Source organism: Podarcis liolepis (assembly GCF_965112155.1).
Source record: "Podarcis liolepis genome assembly, chromosome: 10".
Taxonomy (NCBI): Eukaryota; Metazoa; Chordata; class Lepidosauria; order Squamata; family Lacertidae; genus Podarcis; species Podarcis liolepis.
The window spans coordinates 34,349,493-34,377,416 of NC_139562.1; the positions used below are offsets into that span (position 1 = coordinate 34,349,493).

A 27,924-nucleotide genomic window follows, 5' to 3' on the forward strand; every position below is an offset into this window, starting at 1 on the left:
CCCAACACTAAACACAATATATGAAACAGCTGATTTCCATGTACATCAGGGTATTTAAGGTGGGAACGCAAGGCTACTTCCAGATCAACTGTCTTGTATATTTCAGAATATCTTGACAGATTGTGATCTAATTCTGAATGGTTTGGGGTCTGGGGGAAAAATCAGGAACAAAATTCCTGTTTTGAGGGGAGGATCAGGTGACATGGTATACATGTTTAGCCCATTTCAGTGGCTGGCATGGCTAAATATTCCATCCTAAAGTACTGGGGTTATTGGCATCCATTCTCTCCCCGCCCCCCACTGGGCTTTCTTTTTCACCATGAAAAACATGATTTCCTGCATTGTTTCTTGCATACTTTAATCATATTATACAAGTATACTGTAAAATTGAGCAGTTCCTTGAGGGTGGGTGAGTGCAGCAAGAACACAGGAAGCTTTTTAGTGTGTCCATGACCATATAATGAATTGATTGGAAGCTGCCTTATATGTAGTCAGACCGTCAGTCCACCTAGTTTGGTGACTGAATGGCAGAGACGCGTCAGGATTTTGAACAGTGCTCTCTCTCCCAGCCTTACCTGGAGATGTCAGGATTTGAATCAGGGACCTTCTTCAAAGAAAACACATGCTCTGAGCTAAAGCCCTTCCCCTTAGCTATACAAGGGGATGTTCCCATTGCCTTCGGTAGTGGCAAATATATCTATATACACAAAGGGATGAAGGTGACCCAACCAAACTGTACTAGGCAGCCAGTGTGACATAGTGGCAAGTGTTAAACAGGGAGATCCAGGTTCAAATCTACACTCAGCCATGACAGTCACCACATGATGATGGAATAGTCACATCCTTTCAGCTTTAACTATCTTACAGGGCTGCAGTGAAGATAAAATGGGGTGGACTTTGTAGCCAATGCGAATTCCTCAGGAGAAGGGAAAAATAAAAATGTAGAAAGACATTTGTTAAAGACCATTTCTGGACGAGCTTCCACACACACATTAGAACTCGCATGGATCGTGGAATTGTAGAGTTGGAAGGGACCACGAGGGTCATCTAGGTCAAACCCCCCCCCCCGAAATGCAGGAATCCTTTTGCCCAATGTGGGGCTTGAACCCTTGACTGAGATTAAGAGTCTCATGTTCTGCCAGGTGAACTGTCACATGAGCTTTCCATCTTTCCCAAACTTTCAGAGACAGCTCCATAGAGCATACACAAGCCTCAAACACCGTTGCTCAGACTTAGTAGCCCCCAGTTGCCTACAGAGAGATGTTTCATGGGCATACCATTTAAATACTAGTTGGGTAACTACAACACTCTTCAAATTACATATAATCCCATCCCATGCTACTTGGCATATACGCATCATTATAGCAATGAACAGGGGAGGGTTCACTTTATTATTATTTTTTAAATCAGGCTATCAGGCTGATGTGCATACTATTCAGTAACAGAGACTTTTTTCTCCTTTTTTTGGCGACTAAATAGCTGTAAAGATTTCCATGCTTGAGCCTTAATTAAGCACCCAAAAGCAAAAAAAAACTTGACAACATTGCCACATTTCTCACAGATTGCAGCAGTTTATTGACTTACAAAAATCCATAAATAATAGAAACTGGTAGTGCAGAAATGAATATTCATGTTATGGCCAGGAAAGATCGGACACTGACTTGTGTGAATACCTCTTCACTGCTGTTTTCCAATAAATAAAAAGTAGTTTTCAGGCACAACAGTTACTTTGTCTCCCAACCACTGCCGTATATGTAAGAGCTATATAGGTGCCATATATAACTAGTCACTTCAAAGCAGCTAAGGGGAAGGGTGCGTATAGACATGTTCCTGTGGAATTATCATGTACAGAATCAAGGAGGAGTGTAAACTGGCAGCGCACTGTTAGAATGTAAAGCTAACTGTGGATATATTTTGTCTACACAGCATTGTTTTCAATGGGACATGCATTCTGCCTCATCTAGTCAGATGTTTCTTTTTTAAGTGCAGCTACAGCAGATGTGAAGAGCGGGGCGGAGGGGGGTGCATGGCTGCTTATTTCCACTTCAGTCAATAATGGTTTACTAATTTGTGATTTTGGGCAGAATCCATTATCTCAAGATCAATTTCACCTGGGTTCGCAATGTATGTGGCAATTAAAGACATGATTTGATATTCAGTAGTGCAACATGCAGACAGTTTTGTGAGAAAGTGTTTTTCCTGACGTCTACATTTGGGGAAAAAAAGTCTATGGAGAAGGAACTGCGAAGTTTTTTTGGAAAAAGGTAAATGTCTAAAAAATACTGCTTTAGGAAGTACAGGTGTATACAAGCTGGTATACACATGCAGTTAATACTATTTTGCTTGAGAATGTACAGCTTTGTACTGAAGACACTTAGATTGAGCTACTTCCGCTCCAAAGTTTGCTGCATATGGCAGGTTATGCTGTATAAATGCAACAAGGAATGAATTATGCAGCTAGCATGAAGTAATGTGCAATATAAATATTAAAAAACGACGTAGGCAGCTTATTTGAAAGGCATTTGAATTGTGCTTACAGATGTAAATCATATTATCTGAAGGTTGCTCGCCCACTTCTGCAGACATAAGCATATTTCCTAGAATTCTACGGGGTGTTCTCCCTCCCATAGGGAGGTTTGGCTAATGCATTTTAAGCATGCAATCCATTAAGCACTGTGGCTGCACAAGCTCCACTTGCCTCAGAAAGACTGACACGCAGAAGAGTTACAAAGCACCAGCGTTCATTAAATTGTTCCTGTGCAATCAGACCCAGAGTTTCATTTGCTTAAGCCCTGCTGAGATCAGCACAGGCTTGAACTCAGCCCACATGAATAAACTAGGGCACACGTCTGAACCCAGATATTTAAAATATCTTGTGATACAACAGAGCACATCATGTGCTAAGGCACTGAAGTTATGTTTTAAGGCAGAAATTTTTAGCGTTCTTAGGGATCTGTATTGAACGCTTAAATGGGACTTACATAAGAGCTTTTAAATTAGAATAAATACCCCTTAAAAATGAAGGGTTGTATCCAGTGCTTCACATGTGTAGTTCCACTGCCCCAGCAGAACTTCTGTTTCTTCTGTTCCTGCCATCCCTGCCCCCCACCCCCCAAAAAACCCCTCTGCTCTGGACACTCTCCCAACTCACCAGAGTAGATTTTGAGAGGGGAGCTGGAGGGGACAGGAGAGGAGGGGGAAAGTCTGTTGTGCGTATGGAAGTCCATCGCAGAACAGAGCTGTAGCACGGGATATGCCCTAAAGCTAACTAACCATTTCTGTTCAGCATTCAAGGTCAGCCAAACTACTACTAATAATAATAACTCTGATCTCTCCCCAATATAAAGCTACTCACACGTTGGCTACTTCTACCTTGTTTGTTTTTTAAAAAAACTTACTCACATCTTATTCTTACTGAAATTAGTGTTTAGAATTCAAGGCTCAATTTCCCAATTCCACTTTTGACAAAAAGCATCTTCAGACAAAGTTCTGAATCAATGCACAAGAGCGTCTCCTAAAAGGGCTAATGTCATCAGGAGATTGTACACATTCCTATTAAATGCACCTTCCGGTGCCCACTAATACAGGCTCCTATAAAGGATCCTGCTCCTTATTGTTTTTCCCTGGTAAGAAAAATACTAGGTGGCACAAAGGATCCATTCAGAAATATCTGTCATGAGAAATGAACACTTTGTCACATCAAATATGAATGCCATAATTGTACTAAAGATGCATAGAATACAGATTAAAGTAAGATGCCCTATAGAGATCAATGTACTACTGTATTAGAGAAGACTGGTATAAGTTCTGGTGAACACGCTTACTTGATTAGCAGAGCTTATCAAACATCATCATTTATAGACAAGGGAATTAATATCTTGATTACCATATTGTTATTTAAACATTTTACACTTGAATGAAGTAGCTATGGGAAGAGCAGGCAACATCAATAGTTAATATCCTTAGTTATTTTAACTTTTTGAGTTTCTTATTTCCACTCATAACAAAATAATTATCATCTTGCTTAGTCTTCAGTGTTGGGTCCTTTAAGCTTCCAGGTGTCCCCTTGGTAGTTACAGCAGTAGTCTTAACTTTTGAAAGTGGATTCTTAGTGGATGGATGAAGGTTTTTCTCATTCAGAGAAGATTTAACTGCTGATTGACCTCTGTTAGCACTTTGCATAGCCTTTTTCCTGGTTTCGACTTTGGTTGATTTTTGGGGAAGGCGCACCACGGACAGTGGGGTACGCTCTGGATGTTTTGATACACTGGATCCTACCGGAATTCTCGCCGTGCTATTTTGGACCTGAACATTTTTGACAGATGTCTGGTTGTTAACAGATGAGGCTGCATTTTTACCCCTCGGTCCCAATGAAGACATCAGCTGTGTTGATTTACCATCTGTAACCAAAGCAGGGCTAACAGCAGGTTTGATGTTTTTGGCCTGGCTAATTTCTGGCATGCCTCTGGATGACTGGGATTGTGCGGGTAATGTTTGAGTGGTGATTTTGGGAACTGGTTTTGCAGAAGGCTGTTGAGACAAAGTTGGCTTTGGGACATGTGGATTTCTGTCAGCTGGCCTTGTAGGTCTTGCTAAGGTTTTTGAAAGAGGCTTAGCTTTGGCTGCAGCATCAAGCCGAGCTCTGCTATTAGGAGAATCGAAATCTTGTTCTACAGCCACTCTTTTAGCTTTCGTTCCAGGTAGCTCAGAAAGCTTACTCGCTGAACAAAAAAGGGCAGGATCCGAAACAGCTGGAGAATTCTGGGAATGTGCAAGTTTGGCTGGCGACAAGACACGCTTCTGAAGTGAATTTGAAGTTGCAGCAGTTCTCAACAAGGAAGAGGAGGTGGAACCTTTATTTACAGGTTGCCGAACTTTTGAAACCAAAGTTGATTTATGAGGAGAAGGTGCTGATTTTTTTGATGCAGCTGCTGAAGATTTGGAAGATGGCATATTGTTATTCACTACTAAGCCTTTTGACTTGGTGTGCCCTGGTCCAAGCTGGCTTGTAGGAGACGTACACGTTGTCACTTTGGGGGAAGAAAGACCACCTGATTGTGGAAACTTGGCTACTGCCTGTTTTCTGTTAGTTACGTGTGGAGTTTTTGGATCTGAAACGGGAGTACAGGGCTTTGAATTCTGTTTCTGATACATATCCACTGCAGATATGGGATTCATGAGTGGAGGCTGTGGCACTCTAGCAGATGAATCGGGAACAGTCTCATTGGAAGCACCTTTTTGAAACGCCAAGATTTTCTGTTCTAACGTTGCAAACTGCAGCACCCGGCAAGGGTCGTACTTGAGTAGAAAACCTTGAAGAGTATCCCAACCTCCACCAACACGTACCATCACATGCTTGCCGTGTAACATCTAGCAGAAGAAGGGAGAAAGAGTAGAGAATAGGATATTTGCCCTTTTGTACTGCAGTATATTAGGCTTAGAAGCATCTCTGGGGGGCCTTAATCCACCCTCTGGGACTCTATCATAGATAGTTTCCCATTTACCAGCTTTCCTCATATATTACAGAATGATTTCCAGCTGTCCCTGAAGACCACTCCACAAATCCTAAAAACATTAAACAAGTGCAGACCAAGAGGACAGAGGAATGCAGGCTGCCAACAACCACAGCAGAAAGCTGGGGGACTTATTGATCAAGCATTCCCTAGCATCACTCAGCCAGGAATTCAGGCTGAATATGAAAAATACTACATGGAAGATGGAGCAAGCTTGTTTTCTGCTGCTCCAGAGTGTAGAATCCAAACCAATGGATTCAATTTACTAGAAAAGAGATTTCAACGAAGTCTGTGGAATAACTTTTTGATGGCAAAAGATGCTTGGCGGTGAAATGGACTACACCGTGGAAGGTGGTAGACTCTGCTTCATTAGACGTTTTAAAACTGAGATTGAATGGCCATCTCCCAGAGATTATTTAGCTATGGGTCCTGCATTGCAGGGGTTTGACTAATGACTCTTGGAGTGCCAAGTCTATGATTCTAGGAAAGGTGCTAAGGGGACCAGGAGTCATGCACCAGCCTCTGCCCCCAAGATCCTTCAGCATGCTAGACCTTTCCCCTCTGCTACCAACCTTCATATGCTTGGTACGAATGTCTGAAGGGCACTGAAGATTCCTCACGATCAGGAGCCCTGCATTACCAGTCAAATATACTTAGGCCTTCCCTCACTGGGCACTGGGGGGGGGTGATGCATGAGTCTCTGGGTCCTACAAAAAAAATTCTGCTCTTGTGTGTTGAGGCTGAATGCTTTCAGAGTGCTAGGGACAGTCTTCCAAACAGGCAAGGAAATTGCGAAAGTAACTTCACCAGGATAATGTCACCATTCATGAGATTGAATTACTATCTGTGGGGATGTGGGCTATGCCCGGCCCAGATGAGACAGCCTATTCCAAAGCAAGAGATCGGAAACCAAATTGGAGAAATTGAACTTACACGTATGAAGAGTATTTTGTCTCCCAACCTGTAGCGTCCTTCAGACAGGTACTCAATTGAAAACCTGTGGGAGCAGCTGCAAGGAGGATCTTCAGCAATGTGCTTAACCTATTTTGTACAAATATTTCTTGTTAATTTCTCCCTGTTATCTTTAAAAAATAATAATGTATGTGAACTTCCTGTTTTGCTACAAGAATGACATCACTGAAAGCCAATGTGAAGATCTCACCCTTCTTCCTCAAAACTGCCAAGCTGATAATAAGCTCACAAAATTTCAGAGGAAATAAAGAGCACTGTTAGTTGTTGCAACAGATGCATTTTCTTCTTCCTGCATTGTGATCAAATTTCCTTTCCTACTTTGCTGGATGTTTATTATGAAGATTGCGGCTAGTCTTACCTGGAAAAGAGCTCCACTGAAGCTATGTGGGACTTACTTCTCAGTAAAGAATCACAGGATTGCACTTACCAGATGGCAATCCTGTGCAGTTAGGCTGCTTAAATCCTACTAGGTGGGGAACATCAAGTAAATTTTTATGAGTCTACTGAGTACGACTTAAATTGGATACAACTCGATGAGATTACACAGATGAAGCTCATTTTCAAATAGAGCTCCTTTTAAATGCACATTCAGAGGAGCACACAATACAAGGTAATTCACCAAAGCAAGCTAAAACTTCATTGGACAAAATGCAAGCAATACTTACTGCTTCATGTAGTTCTCCATGTTGGCAACATGACTTGGGAGTGACAGCAGGAGCAACAGGATCAGAGGACATTAATAAGGTCTCTTCCAATTCAATTTCCTTCTCCAGTTTTACTAATACAGGCGGTTCAACTCCATATCTAGAAAAAGGAAAGGAGGGGTGGGAGGAAAAGGTACTGCATTTAGGTTAAATAAAATTCTGAAACAAGGAAATGAAAAATAGCGTATAGCTATTACATGTCTCTAGCATGTCTAAGTGCATATACAGCAGACTGTGAAGTATCTAAAACATAGGTTTGACTTCCTGCGAAATCTAGGAAGTGCTCTCCAAAGGTTCAATCATATAAGCTGCAGAGCTAGACTCTCAGAACATGTATTTGCCTGGAAACAATTTTCTACATCAGGCATAGGCAAACTTGGGCCTCCAGATGTTTTGGGACTACAACTCCCATCATCCCTAGCTAACCAGACCAGTGGTCAGGGATGATGGGAATTGTAGTATCAAAACATCTGGAGGGCCGAGTTTGCCTATGCCTGTTCCACATAAACACATCAGAGCTTGAAAGCAGGAGAACTGGAAGCTGGGCGAGTGGGACTGAAGAATCAAACTGGGAAGTCAGTGTTATCCCTGATGGTGTGCCCCCTTTGCTGGGACTTGACAACAATGCCATCTTTGATTTCAAAACCAAAAAACCTTCCACTGCCTACAGAATCTAATTCTGCCATTTTGATTTATGCTGCCCAATCCAATGAGAGAACACTGCCCCTTCTAGCCATGACTTGCTGAACTATTTATACTGAATTAAAATTTGTCAGGCTTTCTTTCCCTGAGTGTCAAGGAGGCATAAAGAGGCTGGATCTCTGAAGAAAACCTTGAGAAACCATTTAAATGAAGGGTAACCAACATAGTTGTAGCTGGCCTACAATTCCTATCATCCATAACAAGTGGCCACACTGGCTGGGGCTTTTGGGAGTTGGTAGTTCAACAACATCTGGAAAGCACCACATTGGCTACCCTTCATTTAAGGTTTCTCAAGGTTTGCTCTACGTTACATATTCTATCTAGAAAACTGCAATGAATACACACCTTGATACGATGCGTCCGATTTCCAGTAGACAAAGGTACACTTGTCTGGGATCCTTATGAAGAACTGTGAAGAGAATTTTGAAAACTTAATGTTTTGCCTTATTTCATGGTAAGTTAATTCAAATGCAGTTAAAAATCAACTGCAGACTAGAAATAACTGGCATGCAAGACAAAAGAAGAATAAGTAACTCAGAGCACGACTTCTGTTTCGTGCAACAGAAGACAAGTTATAATATGAAAGGCACCCACCATTTACACTTTCCAGAAACAATTGAATATATTTTTGTTTCTGAGCTGGATGAATAGGTCTCTGCCGTGGGCATCTATTTGGTATTGTTTTAAAACTAACTTGCTGTTATCTTCTGTGTTCTTAGCTGTTTCTATTGTATTTTGTAGGACGCGGGTGGCGCTGTGGTCTAAACCACAGAGCCTAGGGCTTGCCGATCAGAAGGTTGGCAGTTCGAATCCCCGCGACGGGCTGAGCTCCCGTTGTTCGGTCCCTGCTCCTGCTAACCTAGCAGTTCGAAAGCACATCAAAAGTGCAAGTAGATAAATAGGTACTGCTCTGGCGGGAAGGTAAACGGCGTTTCTGTGTGCTGCTCTGGTTCGCCAGAAAGCAGCTTAGTCATGCTGGCCACATGACCCGGAAGCTGTACACCGGCTCCCTCGGCCAATAAAGCAAAATGAGCGCCGCAACCCCAGAGTCGTCCACGATTGGACCTAACGGTCAGGGGTCCCTTTACCCTTTATTGTATTTTGTACATCACCTTGAGACATGTATGTGGAAGGAGATGATGCTGATGATTAATCTAATATCCAAATTCTGAATTATTACTCCTATAAGCTTTGTTCTCCAGGGCATCAACAACAGCTGTGCCAATATAACACTTTGCTTAGCAGTCACATTTCTCGACTTACTTTTCAATGAAAATCCTCACCCCCACCCCACCCCCAGAAATTCAAACTGTAAGAACTTCTCAGGAGATTTGGAAAGATGCCAGATACAGATGTGTGAAGAAAAAAACAGACATTAACAAAAAACAGACACCACAGTTCAAGTTTCCTAGGGTTCTATATCAGATACAGACTCTCTTCTCATTTTGTATTTTCCTGTTGTGAACCGTTCTGGGATCTTCAGATTAAGGGCAGTATACAAATTTAATATCATTATCATTATATTGTGATCCTTGGATGGAGTGGCAGTATAAAAATTATTAAGGTTCCTGCACTGTTCAAATGCAAAGGAAATTGGGTGGCAAGCCAGAGCTGTATGCTTGCGCAAGTGTCCAAACAAAACAGCCACTCCTTATTTCCAAATATGCTTGAATGTAAAAGGGCACAGCAGGCTTAGAGGAATTTCGCCCCTCCAAGGAGGCTCTTTGCCAAGAGCATACAAAGCACGCATTTATGCTGCGAAGCCAGCTACTGTGTTAACTAGTCAGCAGCCTCCCCAATACTCTGAGCTACATACACGATGCAATATGGTGTGACTGATTCCAATTATAAATGTTGCCAAGTCCATTCTACCTAGATGAAAATGAAATTATTCTTTATTAGACATATTATTTCATTATTTATGAACTCATATTACCCAATATGATCTCTGATTTTGCTACTGAGAAATGCTTGATGGAAGAAGGGGGGAATTAAATGGTGACTCTGAAAGCAGGGCTAACCACTGTGGTGCCCCCAAACTTCTATCAGGCCCAGACCAATGGTCAGGGATGATAGGCACTTAGTCTAACAGTATCTGGAGGGCTCCACTTTGGCCACACCTAGAACAAAGACATACAGTTTCCTAGAAGTATGCTTCACCTAAAGTTGGTAGGATTCAAAAAACAGAACACTTGCCATTGTCAATTAAGTTGCCTGAAATGCAAAATCAGCATTTATAAACTAAAATTACTAAGCATATCGCAACCAGTCAGTCCTAGGTGGTGGTGATGTTTGGTTTCTAAATGTATGCAGCAAACATATTTAAAGGTTGTGTTTCAACAAGCACAAGCAATTTCACAACAACTTAAGTAGCATTTCTTCTGCAGGGCTGGGACTTAGGCGGGTGTGCATCTATTTTAAAAGAACAATACCAAAACCTTAATTAACCAATTCTGTTTTGAGCTACTCTTCTTTATGAGCAGTCAGAGATTTTGCTCCATCAGGTTAAACCTGGTCTGGCAGCTGCTGGTTACAAAGTCCGGTCTGAAACCAGAGGCAGATAGTGTCATCCTCCAGGTACAAAACAGCGCAAGATCTGATTTTAAGTTGGAAGTGTTTTGAAGGTGGCAATCCTGAACTTGCCTGAAAGTTTACATTTTCATATCCATCTAGTTAGAATGAGGAGTGTAGGGCGGTAAAATCCAGAGCTCTTGCTTCTGATGCAAAATGTCAATTACTCACAAATTGCAGAGTCCTTAAACTGGCTGTCTAATTTTAGCAGTCATGTACTTGAAGCACTTTATAAAGAAAACTGAAACAGAGACAGCTTCCTAGCTGGCATTTAGGGCATATCTGCCTTTGAGAGAGGAACTTAACTGCATCCAGTTATTTGCATCCAATTCCTGAAAAATCACATCTGCACCATTCACAGATCCATCGGTAAAATAGGTACAGTAGGCATGGAAAGAGAACAAGTAAAAAATCCTGGCATGGCAACATGCTACCTTCCTTTTCCCCAGATGTTAGAATCAGGAACATAGAAAGCTCCTAAACATGAAATTATATGACCCTGTACAACCTGCAGCAGCCCCCTTAACTACCAATCTCCATTACCAAGAATAACATTTGTTACCAGGAGGGAAAGCATAGATTAGGGGTGGGGAACCTGCGGCTCTCCATCTGTTCTTGAACTACAACTCACTGGCCATGTTAGCTTGGGCTAATGGGCGTTGAAGTCCAACAACAGCAGTGTGACCACAGGTTCCTAAATCCTGGGTGAAGATCACTCATATTTATGATCATACTTACTTATGCACACCCAGAGAGCTGATGCATGTGACCCAGGGGCCAGAGTGGCTATGGGAAGCTATGGGAAAGAGGAAGATTTTCCTTGGACAAACAGGTACTGTTAACTCCTGTTACAGCTGCCCCTTTCTCTGCAAGTCCCTTCTCTTCGCATCAAAGGCCTGGGTCTGCATTCTGCAACACTTCCCAAGGCATTAAGAAATGCTGGAGTTTGACAGCGGGAATCCCTGTCTCTTCAGAGAAGGTCTTTGATCAGCACTAATGGCCGGGGGCGGGTGGTTATGCAAGCCTTGGGCATCCTGACCAGTTGTGTCCGTTCTTACTGCCTCATGTCCCTGACACTTTGTAACACCTGAAGCTTCTATAGCCATTCTGTGGAGCTTTACAGGGCAATGCCAGCCCCTCTGGGGACCTCTCCTACCACTGTTGCTAGAACATCAGCCTTCTATATCACCCTTTCTCTTTCTAGATGGGACTGGAGTCCAACAGAGCCCCCAAATCTCACGCATGCTCTGCTGGTACTTTGCATGTTGATGTTGATGTTGATGTGGGGTGGGTAGGTTTGAGTGGTCAAGCCCCAGTGCAAGATTCCAAGGTAAAAAAAAAAAAAGCAAGCTGAAAGAGAAAACCAACCAACCAACCGTTGAGCTTTATTGACTTAGAAAAAAGCTTACTTCCCATTTCCAAGTATAGTTATCTTTAAAAACACCCCAAAATGCAAACAAAGCACACCAAAATTTCCACACACACCCAAAAAATGTTTCTTAGCACCACCCAATGTCACCAGTAATAGCAGAGTCACATGTAGTAGTTCATAAGAAGAGCTGCCACAGTTGGTGTCATGGTGAATGTGGCAAAAGACCTCAACATCGCAACTCACTGCTTGCTGACTCCACCCAGAATCTGAAAGTGTTCCAGGATATGGTGAACCACAATCTATGTGTATCAGAGCATTAATAAGGCAAAGAACCATACTGAAGTCCCCCAAATAAGTCAGCATATGGAACAGAGGGGGAAGGAAATCCCAACATCTTGAGCACATGAGTCCTGGTTCCACTGAGGAGCATGATACAACACCCTCAGTAAATCTGTACAGCTTAGTTTTAAAACAATTAATATATTTTTGTTCTGCAGCTGGCTTGAAAGCTATTCTAGGATCCCCTCTGTTATCCCCAAAAGCAACAAGCAAGAAAGTCCTCCTCTTTCTCTCCCTGATATATTTGGTACCCTGGCTCTCTTTCCATCAGGTTATTTTGCTCTGTATTGAAGCATGCATTGGTTATGCCTTAACTCTGTCTTTTACAGAGGCATGTGCACCACCTGTTTCATAATCAAGGAACTCTGGAACATAGGAACCAGTTCTTATGAACAGTTCTACCCCTTTTAACTAGAAGCCACAGCAACAACCTGCCAGAGAAATTAATGGCCATGTCATTTCATGGGACTGACCTCATTAGGCGATACTTACCTAAGCCTTCAGATTCGAAGAGGTAAGTCTCATCCACGCCAATGCAGCGACACCATTTGAGAAAGTTGGCAGTGTTATCTCTAGCAAAAAAGGATCCCGAAGGCGCATCTTTCTTACAGGGCACTTTTCTCAAAGGGAAATCCTGGAAAGAGGAAAATGGTTGTGTAAAACGGTTTATCTATAACCATCAGAAGGCTTGGGGAAAAATTCATTTTTATACCATCACAAAGTCCTTACATCTACATAGACAGCAGGTTAGATCCAGATTAATTTTGGCAGCAAGGCTACAGGAAGATTCACAGAGATGAGCAGGGTTAGGATCCAGCAGATCTCTGGCTTTGCCAGCTAAACCATCTTAACCCCCTCATCCTCAATTCAGCTGCAGATACACCAGCTTATCCCTCAGCTAGCTGAACCAAGTCTGGTGGTTCTTAAGCTGCTGTAAACCACCAAAAAGAGGATATTCTGGGGGAAGGACAAAATCTTGCACTACACCAGCTTCTGGCGTCTAGGATTGTTCTCTTAGTCACTCTTTTAGTCTAATTGAAATCTGTGCTACTGGATAGAAGCTCTGTTGATTTCAATGAAATGAAAGCACAACTAAAGTAACCTGGATCCAACACAATGTATTTACATCTGGGTGGTGGTCACAGGAAGAGAGGTTTTGTGAGCACATGGAAAGCACTTTTAGATTGCTTTCCAAGGAAGAGAAGTGCAATGGAAACTAATCTTGTTGGGTATGTATTACCAGTGATGGAAATGGTTTTGACTGGCACTGTTGAGGACTTGGCTGAAACAGGATTAAATAGACCATGTATCAAGGTTTGTGGAGGTTAGCCTTTAGTTGTCAGAAACACTTTCCTCAAAATGGGAGCCCACCCATACCTAACTGACTTGCTACTTGCTCTGCTGAAAATAGGATTTGAAAGATGGTTTAAAAATATATTATCAGCAAAATACAGAAGAATGGAGTATCACATGAAAAGAAATCAGGACAAAGCCCCAAGGTATAAAAAATAATGCTCCAGTAATCTAAATGTAGAAGAAGGTCGTCAGAAGACTTAACATATGATTCACTAATATTTCTAATGAATTCCAATGCATAAACTATTTCAGAGCACTATGATCAGAAAGGTTGTGGGGTTTGTTTGTTTTTTAATATTCCAAATTATCTTTTCCCTTTCATAGCGGTATAAAAATTAAACGACGTCTCACCCTTTATCTGTTTCGAAGCATCATAAATAATCAAACCCATAACCAAATTGGGGGCTGATCATTTCCACCCTGTATAATCTGGCCCCACTGATGTGGCCATCTTCCAGCACTGCCCTGGGCTGCTCAGTACTGCTCTCATCTCACACCCATCCCTTCTCCTCCCACATACCTATGAGGAATCGCCTGCCTCTCCAGTTATAGAAGGCTTACATGCATTTTGGCATGTATCACCTGGAGCACTTTTGTTTTCAGAGCTTCTTGCCACTCTACTTCACCCTACAGCTTTTAAGCCACACATCCCACAACTAAACCACCACCTGTCTTCCTACGCTCCTGCATCTGCACCTTTCAACAGCCCATTGCACCTGTACTGCACAAGAGGAAAGGAGGTGCACCTGAGATGTGTAAATATTTGTTTACTTATTTGTTAGATTTATATACCACCCTTCCCCCTGAAAGGAGCCCAAGGTGGGAAGTGATTCAAACTGTCTCTGTGTATCCTGTGCTTCATAAACAACCCCTCCCTTCCCCCCACTCCGCAGTGGACAAGGGTTCCTGCAATACCCATGTCTTGTCTCCAGTGTCATTTTCTGTAAGGAGCTATGACATACATGCTTGCCATGACATGTTGCCAAGGCAACAACATGATGCTGATTCTCCTGGGCAGAGCATAAAAGATGGACTCCAGGGGCCCATGTCCCGAATGCATTACCTGAAAATGAGATCTCATCAGAAGTATAATAGCCTTAAGCTTTGGAGTTGAAGATGCAACAATGTTACCAAAGTTCCATACATGAGAACACTCTTGGGCTTGCACTTGCCCACATTCATGTGGAAAAAGCAACATCTGAACCAGGAGCACAAGCGCATCTGGCTACATGCTATCATTGCTGATGCAAAAGCACCTTCTGGTGCTACCATAGTTGCATCTTAAAAAAGTAAACGTATACTTTCAGTTTGCATGCTATATCCTTCATGTGAACCTGAGCATACATAATCCCAGTGAAATTAATTTGTAGAAAATCTCACTTCCATGTTTTTATAAGCTGCGATGAATGCTGTACTTACCCTTAAACTATTTGGGTCACAAATTTCTTTTACTGTGCTTTGAATGACTCCAACTAACAAGCATAGCAACACACCGTTATCAAGATCTTCCAACAATTGGTCAGCTGTAAGTTCTACCCCTGTAAAAGAGCCACTTTTTCATTAGAGTCGTGAATAATAAACTTGAACGGACAACTCAGACATGCATAGACATAAACACAGCCCATTTTCACAGGAGAATAACCTCCAAATGCTCCTTTTTGTGTGTGTATTTCATCAGCCTTTTGACCAATTCCAACTGAACCTTCAAACGCACTTCAAACATTTCATGCCAGCTTTGCCCAGCAGCTGGGGGTGATGGGAGTTGTAGTCCAAAACATATGGAAGACACCAAGTTGGGGAAGTCGGATGCACACAGCTAGCCAGGAAGATGTTATATGTGGCAGAGTCAGCACAACAACAGAAGAAGCTGTGGATAGGTTGTAGAAGAACCATGTGGCATCCTAAACCGAGCGATAAATTACCTCATACTCAACACATTAGAAATCACAGCATCATAGACTTCATTCACATTCTTCATTTTTTTGCGTATGATTGTGTTCCTGAATTTTAAAGCAATCATTGCAGTCTATACTATGGGCTACAAGTTGCATAATGGTAATTCACCGACTTGTTCAACTAGTCTGTGCTTTTTGAAACATGCAAACATTTAAAAAGATTGTGGCAAGGCATTATTAAATGCTCTTAGCAAATGAAAGAGAAAAAGAGACCCCGGGGGGGGGGAAGTACCTTGAACAGGAAGAGGTGCCTGCAATTCCTTGGGTACGGTAATGGTTCTGACTTTTTCTGTGCTAAACTTTAGCCCAAAGCAGACATTCTTCTCCTCCTCACAAATTCAAATCACATGAGAAGAGAGCAGGAATGTGCTTACTAAGATTGCTGCCTTCAGTGCGTCCCCACTGCCTGCCAGGCATTGGAAGGCAATCATGTGCAGCAGGGGTTTTGCAGAGAGGCTCCAAGCATGCAACAGGATCTAACCTTCAGATGCTTGCCTTCCAGCATGTGGAAAGTGGGATGGGACTCAGGAGAGGGGGCTAGCACACCTTCACTCTCTTCTTCAACTCTCATTTACTCAGAGTCCATCTTTCACTGTGGCAGCGGCTGTGCTCTGAAACTCCTGCCTATTTACATTAGGATGGCACCCTCAATATACAGTGGTACTTCAGAAGTCAAAAGGAATCCGTTCTGGAAGTCCATTTGACTTCCTAAATGTTCGTACACCAAGGCGTGGCTGCCAATTGGATGCAGGAAGCTCCTGCAGCCGATCGGAAGCCAAGTCAGACGTTCAGGTCCCAAAGAACGTTCGCAAACCGGAACACTCACTTTGGCATTCAGAAGCCAAAACGTTTGACTTGCAGGGCGTTTGGGCTCCAAGGTACGACTGTATTTAGTTTTAGACTTTTGTTAAAAATGTATTTTATTTTCAGCAAGCCAACCCAGGCATTTAGTTACCTCTATTAGTTTTAAAATTTAGTTACTTTATTAGTTTTATTTTAACAGTGTTTTAATGCTGATTATTTTACATATATTTATACACAGAGAGAGAGAGAGCTTTGACCATTTTAGCTGTGTTTTTATCTGCAATTTTATTAAATACAGCTCTTATAGTTCTTAGCCAGAATAGGGCGCACTTTGATTAAGCAGTTTACAGTCATACCTCGGGTTACAGACGCTTCAGGTTGCATTTTTTCAGGTCAGGGGCGCACCAAAACCAGGAAGTACTAGAACGGGTAACTTCCGGGTTTCGGCAGTCACGCATGCGCAGAAGTGTTAAATTGCGCTTTGCGCTTAAGCGCCGAATCACAACCGTGCATGCGTAGACGCGGCACTGTGGGTTGCAAACGCCGTAGGTTGCAAACGTGCCTCCCGCATGGATCACATTCACCACCCAAGTGTCCACTGTATACATATTCCTGAATGAATAAATAAATAAATAAATGTAGGAGACAGATCCCTGAATGGGGCTCAAGGACAACAATAATTAGGGCAATGCCTCTTCCAAGCAGACAAATATTCCTAGTACTGTACCCAACAAGCCAGAGAGCCAGATGGAGAGGTCCTCCTGCATAGGAACCAGAGTTGCCTCATGTCGGACAGATATCCACTGGTCGTAGAGCAAAACATCTGCCAAGCCTGGGCCATGCCTCGGAGTCAGCGGACTTCGCGGACTTAGAGGGGGATCCTCTCCAAACCACACCTAAGGGGAGACATCAACAGCTAAACAAGACAACTTGGACACACTGTGAAATATACGGTAGGCTGCAACCTGCAATACAGGTTGTGAGTTGTAACGGTTGAACATTATTGCTAAACACTATTAAGCCCTCCCCCCCCAAAAAAAAGGTACAAAAGTAGTATTAAGTCAGTAATGGCATTATCTAATCTATTACCCAAACGCTTCACATTTGTTTTAGAACAGCCTTACTGAACATCAGAGATGCTGGTTTTATGTATGGTCCACGACAGGCATGCAGCCTGGATTCCAAACTTTGAATTTTCATTTTAAAAGAACAGCGAGTAAAAGAAACAGCGAGTTACTACAACACATAAATTTGGCACATTTGGGTGGCAATTCTATTCCCAGTTTCCAGGAGCACTGAGCTCAATAGGACCTACTCCTGAGTAGGCATGCACAGGATTCTGCTATAAAATGGTCACAGGTCTTTCTTCAGAAGCATATTTTTTTACTTGGTTAAGGTAGGAAAATGATAATAAAGACGTCAGTGATTCACTGTGCCTACCTGAACTGCATGCTGCATGGTGATTGTACTTTCCTAGGAATGGAAAAAGGAGACATGTTAAATTAAAACTCACGGGCTATTTTATATTGGAGTCACACCTAGCACCTACAAATGTAGTGCTATGAACTGCTATAATAAAAGATGTTATGAGTCTCATATGATACATACATAGATCCTAAGATAAGTTAACCTGAAAATCCTTCATGGACAGAAAGTTTATCATCCATTCTCTCCCTGCAGCCAACTGCAATCCCTCACAGCCTCTCTGGGAGGTCAGGGATCCTCCAGGACATCGTCAGACAGAGTGCAAAAGAGGTGATAGGCAACTGGTCTGGAGCAATTCTCTCCTCCTACATGACTGCAAAAGTTTCAAAAGCCGATGGCAAAAATGGCAATAACTACAAACAAGGAAAACTAATAAAAAGACTCAGAAACATTAATTATATTTATATGAGCCATCCAATTACATGCAATCGCTAGGCAGAAATAAATGAATAAGAAATTATATTAAAGTACAGTCATAAAAAAACAAATTACAGTAACAGAAAATTGCAACGGAGGAAAAAATAAAATCAGTTTAGCAGCAAGAGTGCACATCAGCTTTGCTGAACCTGGCACTCTCCAGGCATTTTGGATTCAAACTCCCATCAGCCCCAAAAAGCATTGCTAATGGTCAGAGATGAAGGGAATTATAACCCAAGAACATCTGAAGGCTACCAGACTGGGGAAAGCTCGAGCACACATTTAAGGAATGCAGAAATGTTTTAAATGGCCCGGTTTGGATGAGCTTTCTAAATCATGGCTCAGGAACCCAGGAAAGATTGTCCAAACCTGGCCAGTAAGTCTCTTACAGGAAGTTGACAGAACTTTGATCTTGAAACAGAGTTTAAGGCAACACGATTGAAATAACAACATTATTCAACTTGCATAAAACTCTTGCACTGGGGGGCAAACCATAGTTCTCAGGATTGCCAATTGGATTGTAATGTTTAGAACACAAACATGTTTCTATTCTAAATTTTCCTTCACATCAAGCTGCAGAATCGTCATGTCATTTTATTTATTTCTCCTTCCTCAGAAGAGCCCAGGGGGATGTACATTAAGAATAAGAAAAGAAAAAGATAAAATAGCGCTAAAAACACATATACACTAAAAACCCTTGCTAGCAAATTAATTAAAACAATAATCCATATACTACTGATGAGGAGTATCACCTCTTATTTTAATTCTTTGCAATACCAACCTTGCTTATACTCCAGATTTACGACTAGGTCAGAGGTTGATTTGGGTTTTGAGCCATAGTCAGTTTGAGAGCACAGCTATATCCTGAACTAATCATATCTGTCAGTGCAGAAGTTCCACTACTTCTCTCTTGGATGTTAATAGAACATGCCCCTTTCCTGTTGATATTTCTCTTCTCTGCGCCATACGAAAGAGGGCAGAATATAAAAAGCAAAACATTACTAATGAATGTATTATGCTTCCCACAAGCTGGTCACAGGGAATAAATTTCATTCAGCATAAAAAGCCCTTTGTCCTAACCACAAGCCTGAGAGAGTTCATTGACTTTTTAGAAAGGGGAAAATATGGCAGGAGCAGCAAGCAAAGAGGCTTGCCCTCATTAAAATAAGGAGCCCCATACAATCAGACAAGGGCCTTAACATGCCAGTCGCCAGAGTAAGAACAAAAGACAGCCTAATGTGGAGGGCACGCTCGGCGCCTGAATAAAATGAAATATTCACAAATGAACATTGGAAGAATGTCCAGAATCTTCATTTTTCAGGAATGCCTCACAAAACTAATCTTTGGAGGGGGGACATGGGCATTTCAGAGAAAATGTCGAGTTCTTTCACAACAGTTCACTGGGTAACACCAAGTCTGTCATAGAAGTCTATTAAAATGTCATCACTGAATTGGCCATATGTTGTCAACTAGAAGCGGGATTCCTGCTGCTCAGGCACTCTAGAGATATAATCAGAGCTTCTATTCAGACATATTCCTGATCCTCCAAACCATGGTTTAGCGGATTGGGAGCAAGCAATGAGCTTGCAGGCTACCTTCTGTCCTTTTGTCCTCCTCCCTTCTTCATATATATATCCTTGTTGCCTCAAATCACAGTTTGAATATGAATTGTGGCTTAAGGAAATGAGGAAACATTCTAATAAGGAACGAGAAAGAAAATACTGCCAGACAGAACCATCATCCTTCTCCATTCCCTGCGTGCGGTTGTGGGTTTTCTCTTGACACCCACACACCACCCACGAACAGGGATCTTCACATCATAAATGGGACTGCAGAGCTGAAAGGAAGCACATTCTGGCATCTCCCGCCAGCAAGGGGACCAAGAGCCATTGGGAGGTCGGACTATTGCCTTCCACCCAGGAAGAACATCATGACAAAGGGAAGTGCAGCTTGGTCAAGTCCATTGGCCAAAGAAAGGTACTTGCTCTTCCCTTTTTTATTAGAAAGAACACACTCAACTCAAACTGCAGCTTGTCCTGGTACCAAAAAGAGGAAGAAAATTGCACACTGCCCTGGTCCACACTGTTAATGCCTGTTTGTAATTCATTCCTTTCTTCTGGCATCGTGAAGCTGATATTACTTCTCTACCTTTGTTGAGTATCTTTATACTCAACTTTTTTTTTAAAAAAAGTGTGTAAACTTAAGGACAAGCTTGGCCTCTCATTCTTGTATCTAAAATTAATGTGAACCCATTTGGAAGAAAATCTTAAAAAGTGGAATAAGGAGGTAAACAAAAAGAAAACAAAATTAACTAACTAAAGTAGTGGTCACTCACAGGCCAGCTAAGTGGAGTACGCCAGCCACAACCGCACAATCATAGTATGAACCATGATGCAATTGCATCAAGCCTATTGGAAAGTGGGCAGGCTATGCTGAGGCCAGACATCTCCTCCTTCCTGTGTAAGAGAAGAAAAAATTCAAACAGTCATACTCTTCCTCAAAAGTGACCACAATTCAAGAAACTGGAGATAAAACTGATTTAAGCCTGAGGGAAGGAAGTATGTGGCCTGAGTCACTCACAGAGGCCCATCTGACTCACATACATACTGCTGCTGCTACTACTTCAAATTCCTGCCTGAAGAAGTGATATGTGCAACTCAGAAGCTTGCTTCTCACCCACACATCTGGCACGATGACAGGTATCAGCTGACCACTTTGGATTATGTATGTCTTTCAAATGCTGACTCACCAAAAGCATTCAGTATCCATGTCCCTCATCCACTAGCGCCATAAGTTATTAGCAGTTAAAGCCACCATTCGCTGCAGCTTATCATTCCAACACCACTTCTGAATTAGCAAGTAGCTCACAGTAAGTTTAGCACTGGGAGTTAATTCAGTGGCTATTAGTTGGGCATTTTACCTCTGTTCTTAAGAGTGTTATGAAAGTTTCCAGAGAATACATAAGCAAACAAATAAAATATTGTAAGCATTTTAATACCAGCCCAAAATCATATAGTGGTGAAGTTTAAAAAAGGTAAAGGACCTCTGACAGTTAAGTCCAGTCGTGAACGACTCTGGGGTTGCGGCGCTCATCTCGCTTTACAGGCCGAGGGAGCCGGCGTTTGTCCGCTTCTGCAGACAGTTTTGTGGCCAGCATGACTAAGCCACTTCTGGTGCAACGGAACACTGAAACCAGAGCAGCGCATGGAAACACCGTTTACCTTCCCGCTGGAGCGGTACCTATTTATCTACTTGCACTGGCGTGCTTTCAAACTGCAAAGTTGGCAGGAAGCAGGGCAGTTTACCAAATGAATAAAACAATTAAACACACACACACACCACAAAAATCAAAAGCATGAAGCTGTTAGTAGGATTGAAACTGCATCCAAAAGACTCAGGAGAGGACAGGAAGGTAAGCACCAGGCAAACTTCTTTGAAACATACCCCAACTGGAGCGCCATCACTGAAAGAGTCTCTTCAGTGGTAGGCACCTATCTTGCTTCTGCTGGCAAGGGCATGCACAGGGGATTCAAATGTCCACCAGGGGCTTTAAAGGTCAACACCAGCACTTCTTAACGTGCCCAGAAATGGACTAGGACCAGTGCAGCAGGCATCATACAGGTGTACTATGAGCTTAACATCCATTCCCAGTTAGCAATTCAGCTGCCATTTTCTGTGTTAACTAGAGTTTCCAAAGGCAGCCCCACACAGTTCAAGAGCAGGTGGTCTGAATCCAGATACTCACTAGTTTCCTAACGCTAATAAATGATGAGCTTTGATAAACTTCTGGAAATACATGCTCAGTTCTACTTAGCAAATAGATGAAATATAACACAAAGCCCTCTGTTCTCAAATAACTGCAAAGACCACAATAAGAGATGGTACAAAAGCTTGTCTCTAACAGTGCAATCCTATGCATGTTTACTCAGAAGTAAATTCCACTGTATCTAGGAGTAAGGAAGGATTGCAGCCTTAGATACTTAGAGCCCAAACCACTTCTGTTACTGAGCACAACTTGAGAGTCTTGTGTTACAACCCATGTAAGTAAACAATGCTTTGAACAAATCTGCAGTAGCAGCTTATTATGTTGCAATGATTTATCTTGTACAGTTTTACACAATGCTTCATATTCAAATGTGGAAGCCACCCATGCCTAAAGGTTAAAGAGATATTTAGGGTATTTCATCACAGACAAAGCTAGCAAAGTGTTTTTCCCTTCTCGTATACACCTAACCACCAGCATAACTCAGCCCAAATCCTATACATTTACCCCAACCAATTCCCCAGTGCTGCTCTTGATCCTCCTTATCATTTGCTGGTGTGAAAGTTTTCAGAAGTGCAAACCACACTTAAAACACATACTGTAGCCAGATACGCTGTAGTAATCCTTAGACCGCATCAGATATCTTAACTGCAACATCAGATTGCCCATGGACAAGTCATGGAATATTAATTTTCCACAGCTTTTATGGAACGTCTCCGGATAAGGATGCAAAATAACGTCTCCAGATAAGGATGCAAAATGTGTTTCCATTGGTTCCACTGGAATCTTACTTGGAAGTAGGCATGCTTATACATAGTTGCAAGGAGGAGGTAAGCTGGAGGAAGGAGAGAGGACATGGGTGAAGATAGAGCTGTGAGGTGAAGGGGGTCCTTTTCCTATCCTCTGGACCCCCTGGGAAACTCAACAAACCAGCTGTTTGTGGATAGGAATGGTACTTCCTCAGGCTGCCCACAAATGGGTGTGGAGAATGCAGCTGAATGGGACACAGTTGTGGGCAGCCTGAGGAAGTACCATCCACCTTGAGTCTGTCCATGAAAAGCTAGTCTAGAGTGAGAGACTAGGGTGATGTCTGCTATTTCCAGGAACCCTTCTCAATGTGAGACTTTTGTGGGTGAGCTGAGAGTTTGTTTTGACCTGATTCTGGGTGAGAACCCGGAGACTGAGAGGGATGGTGCATCAGAAGAAAAATGAATGGATATTGATATCAATCAATATATTAGTAACTTTGTATAAATGTAACATATATAACTGTGCATTTTTGAATTTTTTTGTTCAAAAATTTTCTGTACACTGCTTAGAGATATTTTTAATATATTAAGCAGTATGGAAATTAATCAAATCAAACCTACACAGAATAACATGCTGTTTGGAAGGTAATACTCTGGAAATCAAACCTAACTCTACTGAACTCAAAACTGCTAATCGAGACTATTAAGGTCTGTTTTTCACACTGGAAGACAAATGTTTGCAGCCATACAGCTGAAGAGACTACTTTCAAAGATCCATAAAGCTTCACTGGAAGGCTCATCATTCAAGTATTAGTATGCTTAGGAACTGTTCCATGTTGTGCAGATAGTTTGCTTTAAGACTCCCAAAGATATACCGGTAGCCTTGTTTTGAAAGATGCCATCGGGTTTTGTGATCCTAAAAATCAGATTCATATTTTGGGAATTGCATGCGCAGCATACAATCACACATACAAAGCTACGCATCAGCTACATACCTTGCAACTGTATGAACTTACTGCTACTTTAAGAAAAAAATTACACTTGGTCCAAAATCTTTAGTAAACTAACCTGCCACTAGGCCTGGCATGCTCCACTTAAAAACCTGCACACTCCCAGGCCTGTTAGGGCAGGAGACAGGACAAAGGACAGACTGCCACACACTACTGAATGAAGAGGGCCTGTCCCACACTTATGTATGCCAGTACTGTCTTCCAGCTCAGAGTTGGTCCTAAAACCTTTGGACTGCTCTGCATTACTTTCCCCCTTCTCTCATAATAACTATATTTCACATTCTCCGTTCTACATGCTTGCATCTGTAGCACTGTAACGCCCATCCAAAGCGCTGGTGTTTTGTTTCCCTAACGCAATGTAAACAACCCAGCAGCCTTAGGTAGCCAGAGAAAGCAATCTTTTTTAAACCCTCGCTGTCTGAGGTGGGAAAGGGAAAGGGAAAGCCGCTCTCCTCAAGCTCAATGCCTGCGTGAAGCAGAGCAACCTAGTCACACAGCCTTGCCCGCAGCATGTGACCATTGCAACTGTCCAGCGGCTGCTTGCGCACTCCCCGGGCAAAGGGTGAGCTTGCAGCCAGAAGGAAAGCACGAATCCCCTCGAAGGACAGGACACGGGGAAGGTTACTCACTCACACGGCAACAGCCCCCCGCGTCGGGCTCCCCCTACATCGTCTGCCAGGCACGCTGTGATTGCGGCGGCGGCGGCGACCCCTTCGCAGCTGCGGCGCGCGCTGATTCACTCGCCTCCGTCCGCCCGCACAGTTCGAAAGGCCCAATCAGGCGACGCGAGGAGGAGCCGAGGGCCGCGAGGAGGAAGCGCCGACGCCAGCCGGGCAGTTCCAGTCTGCGGCCTCCCGGGGGCGCCGCTGCGCGCTCTCCAGCCCAGTCCAGCCCCGCAGCTGCGAAGCTTCCGCGCGGCCCAGCTGGGAGAGGAGAGTGGGACGAGGAAAGATGCTTCATCGCAGCAAAGCTTTTCGCCTGCGGGGACGGGCCGCTCTGGACTCCGGAGCCAGAGAGGAGCTGCCTGGTGATGCCTTCTCTCCTAGGCTCCAGGCGGAACCAGGCATGCGAAGCACATTGCAAGGAAGCGTGTGCGCAGGCTTTTGCGCTGGAACTCGCTACCCTGATAGGAAACGAGCACCCGGCCTGCCTACACCTGTAAGCGTTCTCCGCATGGTCCATTGGATGCTTTAGAATGCCAGTTGCATACCATCCAGGGCCAGACCAACCACTGGGGTGGCAAGAACGCTAAATGATGATGATGATATTGATATTAATTTATATCCTACCTTTTCTCCAGGCTGGGACTCCAGGCTGCTGACAGATAGAATAGAAAATGCTAAAAACATGGAAAAGATATCAATAGAAAGGAAACGCTAATAGAATTAAAACAGTATATATCAAAAATCTATTAAAAATACAGATAATAACAACATAGATGATCTGTATGGGCCAATATAAATGTGTCATGCAAGGAAATATGTTTACCCTGTTTACCTACAAGTAAGCCCCACTGAATTTAATAGAAGTTACTTCTGAGTACACATGGTTAGGATGTTTGTAGGCTGTTAGCACCTATGTGACTTGTTACATGTCATGTGATAAATGTACATAGGTATGTGCCACAGCTTCCCGATCCCTGATCTAGGAGGATGTGATCTGCCTCCATGTGTATCATCCAGGCAACAGGAGGTTTACCTGGTAGCTGTGCCACGTTAACCATACTTTGTGGTAAAGACTTGTTAAAGATAGAAAGTGTCTGTAACACCTTCCAGCCCTGCTCAGGATCAGGACTTAAGTTGACAATTATGGGAATTGGCTATTGGCACTCTATGGCGTTTTGGGAACACTTGCTTTCTGCTCAGACAACATGGGTGTTTGGGATATGTCCCAAACCTCAAGCTGGTTACATCTAGTGTTAGAGCTAAGATCTAGCCCAGCCAAATGATTCCTCATCTGCTTTGTAGGGTGTATTTCACCCTGAGCCAATGTCACAGATGTCTTGGCTGGCCATTGTGCTAGGGTAGACTTTCTGTGATGGGCAGCTGGATTAGGACTCCATCTTTCAAGTCCATGATGTTGCACAAACATCAACAACAGTCTTGGCCACACATTTTCCAGTCTTGCGAAGATCTGCCTCCCCAGTGTGTTCCCTGTGGGTAACATGCTGGCAAAGCAGGGCCCTGCACCCAGCCAGATAGCACCATCTAGTCACCAGCTGGAAATAGCCCCTCACTGCTCTTTGCAGAGGTGCCATGCCTCTCTTCCCACCTACTGCCCTGACCCCAAACAACTCCAGACTGCTGCAGGCAGCCCAAACCAGGCTGACCCAGGGCTGACTCCACCTCAGTCAAAGCCCAGATCTGCTTGAATTGGCCCAACTCAGATATCGGGTGCAAAGTCCTATTAGTTTCGTGTTAAATTTGGTTAATATCATCAGTGCAGTTTTGAATGATTCAGTCTAACTTCTTGATTCAAAAACCACATCCAAAGTTATCCAAATATAGATCAAAACTTCTCCTTACATCTTAGCAATCAACACACCAAATTGTGCAGTGCTACCTTCAAACATGTCCAAATCAGCAAAATTTGGAATGGTTTGGTCAGCTATCTTGATTCAACATGGCACCTGACAGTTTCCAAATGTAGAGCAAAACGCACTTTCAAAATCCTCTATCTCGGGATATGTCATACCAAATTGAGTGACAAAGAGGGGTCCAAATGCATAGAGAATGGACAGACAGACCGACAAACCACTTTCCAAAATATATAATAGATCACCACTTTTGTTAGAGTCATCCTCTGGAAAGGAGAAAAAAAATAACACTTAAAACCATAACTTAGTATTTTGACGTTTAAACCAAGACATGTTTGGGCAGAGTCATTTTTACTGAATTCTTACAACAGCTACAACATTGTATATTAATGAAACATTTAGAATAAGTATAATGTGATGAACAAGCTTGATAATCTTCTCAGGCATTTGAAATGAAGAAAGTGAGATACAATCAGTTTAATTTTGAAAGGTATAACAGGATGCCTGCTTCAGGCAGGAAGGAGTTCAGCTTGGTTCCAAGAGGCTTAGAGGCCAGGGCACTTAGTCCATCTTCCCATGTGAAAGTCTTTTACATAATGCTTGGAAAATACCCTCCAATGCAAACTCCCATAAGATACACTTATTACATGTGCTTTTTTGGTGCTTTAAAAAATGCAAAACAAGGAACCCAGTCCTGAACACATGTTTATGAAGTTCCATTGGTTCCAAGTAAATGTGTTTAGGATTACATTCAAACCCATTTTTCTTTATCACTGTACATCCCATATTTCACAAAGAAGAGGTGTAAACTTGTGATCATTCACTCGCCAAGACATCAGCATATCTGCATGGTGGTGATTAAAAGTCCGCAGTTCTGTAAGACGACCCAGGAGACACGCAAAGTGCTGAGGACTATCTGTGTGATAAAGCTTGCAGAATTTTTGCAGAACTTCTAGCAGTGGCTCTTGAAGCTTTTCCACAGACTCTCTGTCCTGTATGTATTGCCGGTCTGGTTTCAAATTTATGGGGGGAGGGGGGATACGTGGGAAAGGAGGGGGAAAACAATTACGAGGGTTAGTTCTCATTTGTCAATTCATAAGATTACAGTGTTCATAGCTGCAAGTGAAATCCATGGGTTTTCTCTTTACAGACTACGTTGTTCACATATACACAATTGTGGTACCAGGTTTGTGCACCGGTAAAAACTTGTCACAAGTTTCATTGGCATTAATTCTGATTATGTATTTGCAGGACCACTGATCAACTGCCCCCAGTGACTGCTGTTTAAAAACAAACAAGAGTGTTGTAGTCAGTTAAGCTTCTGAAACATGAGGGACAATGTACAGCGCTTCTCCGGATGAACTCAGTTATCAAGCTGGACTAAAAGGGCTCAGGCAGTCCTTTGACCTTTGTATAATTCTAGACCTGGTATTATGAACCTATCTAAAATTGTAAGTTATAAAAATAAAAGCTAAAGTGAAATCCTTGTAGCTCAATATTCTTACTCCTGCTCATGAGTAGCAAATGAAGTTCCCTTTCATTGTAATTATACCTTTTTATTATTAAACTGCATTAGCAAAATGGTTTTTCAGTTACTTTTTAATATGAGACATCAAAATCACATCATTCTGTCATTCACCTGACTTTTTATTCTTCTCACGTTGATCTAATAACAG

At 42.6% G+C, this 27,924-nt stretch overlaps 2 protein-coding genes across 10 annotated transcripts in view; both read right to left on the reverse strand.

Annotated features, from left to right (window-relative positions):
• Window positions 1–1,551: 1,551 nt before the first annotated feature.
• Window positions 1,552–27,914, reverse strand: GAS2L3 (growth arrest specific 2 like 3). 3 transcript variants are annotated; one of them, XM_083462860.1, is made up of 10 exons: window positions 27,506–27,914; window positions 24,342–24,862; window positions 17,729–17,761; window positions 17,016–17,184; window positions 14,949–15,067; window positions 12,666–12,807; window positions 8,237–8,300; window positions 7,151–7,289; window positions 6,447–6,554; window positions 1,552–5,370 (listed from the first exon to the last, which is right to left on the reverse strand). In XM_083462860.1, exons 3-10 carry the CDS (start codon window positions 17,744–17,746, stop codon window positions 3,967–3,969), a joined length of 2,163 nt encoding a protein of 720 aa, XP_083318986.1. In that variant the 5' UTR covers window positions 17,747–17,761; window positions 24,342–24,862; window positions 27,506–27,914; the 3' UTR covers window positions 1,552–3,966. The 3 variants fall into 3 exon arrangements, with proteins under 3 accessions (XP_083318986.1, XP_083318985.1, XP_083318987.1); XM_083462859.1 differs by lacking the exon at window positions 27,506–27,914 and having other exon boundaries at window positions 24,346–24,455; XM_083462861.1 differs by lacking the exons at window positions 24,342–24,862; window positions 27,506–27,914 and adding an exon at window positions 18,972–19,172.
• NR1H4 (nuclear receptor subfamily 1 group H member 4) overlaps window positions 26,583–27,924 on the reverse strand; it is a 32,269-nt gene continuing 30,927 nt past the window's right edge. For all 7 annotated transcript variants that reach the window (XM_083462870.1, XM_083462869.1, XM_083462868.1 and 4 more), the window contains one exon: window positions 26,583–27,257. In XM_083462870.1, the coding sequence (XP_083318996.1) occupies window positions 27,019–27,257 (239 nt within the window). In that variant the 3' untranslated portion in view covers window positions 26,583–27,018. The remainder of the gene's footprint in view (window positions 27,258–27,924) is intronic.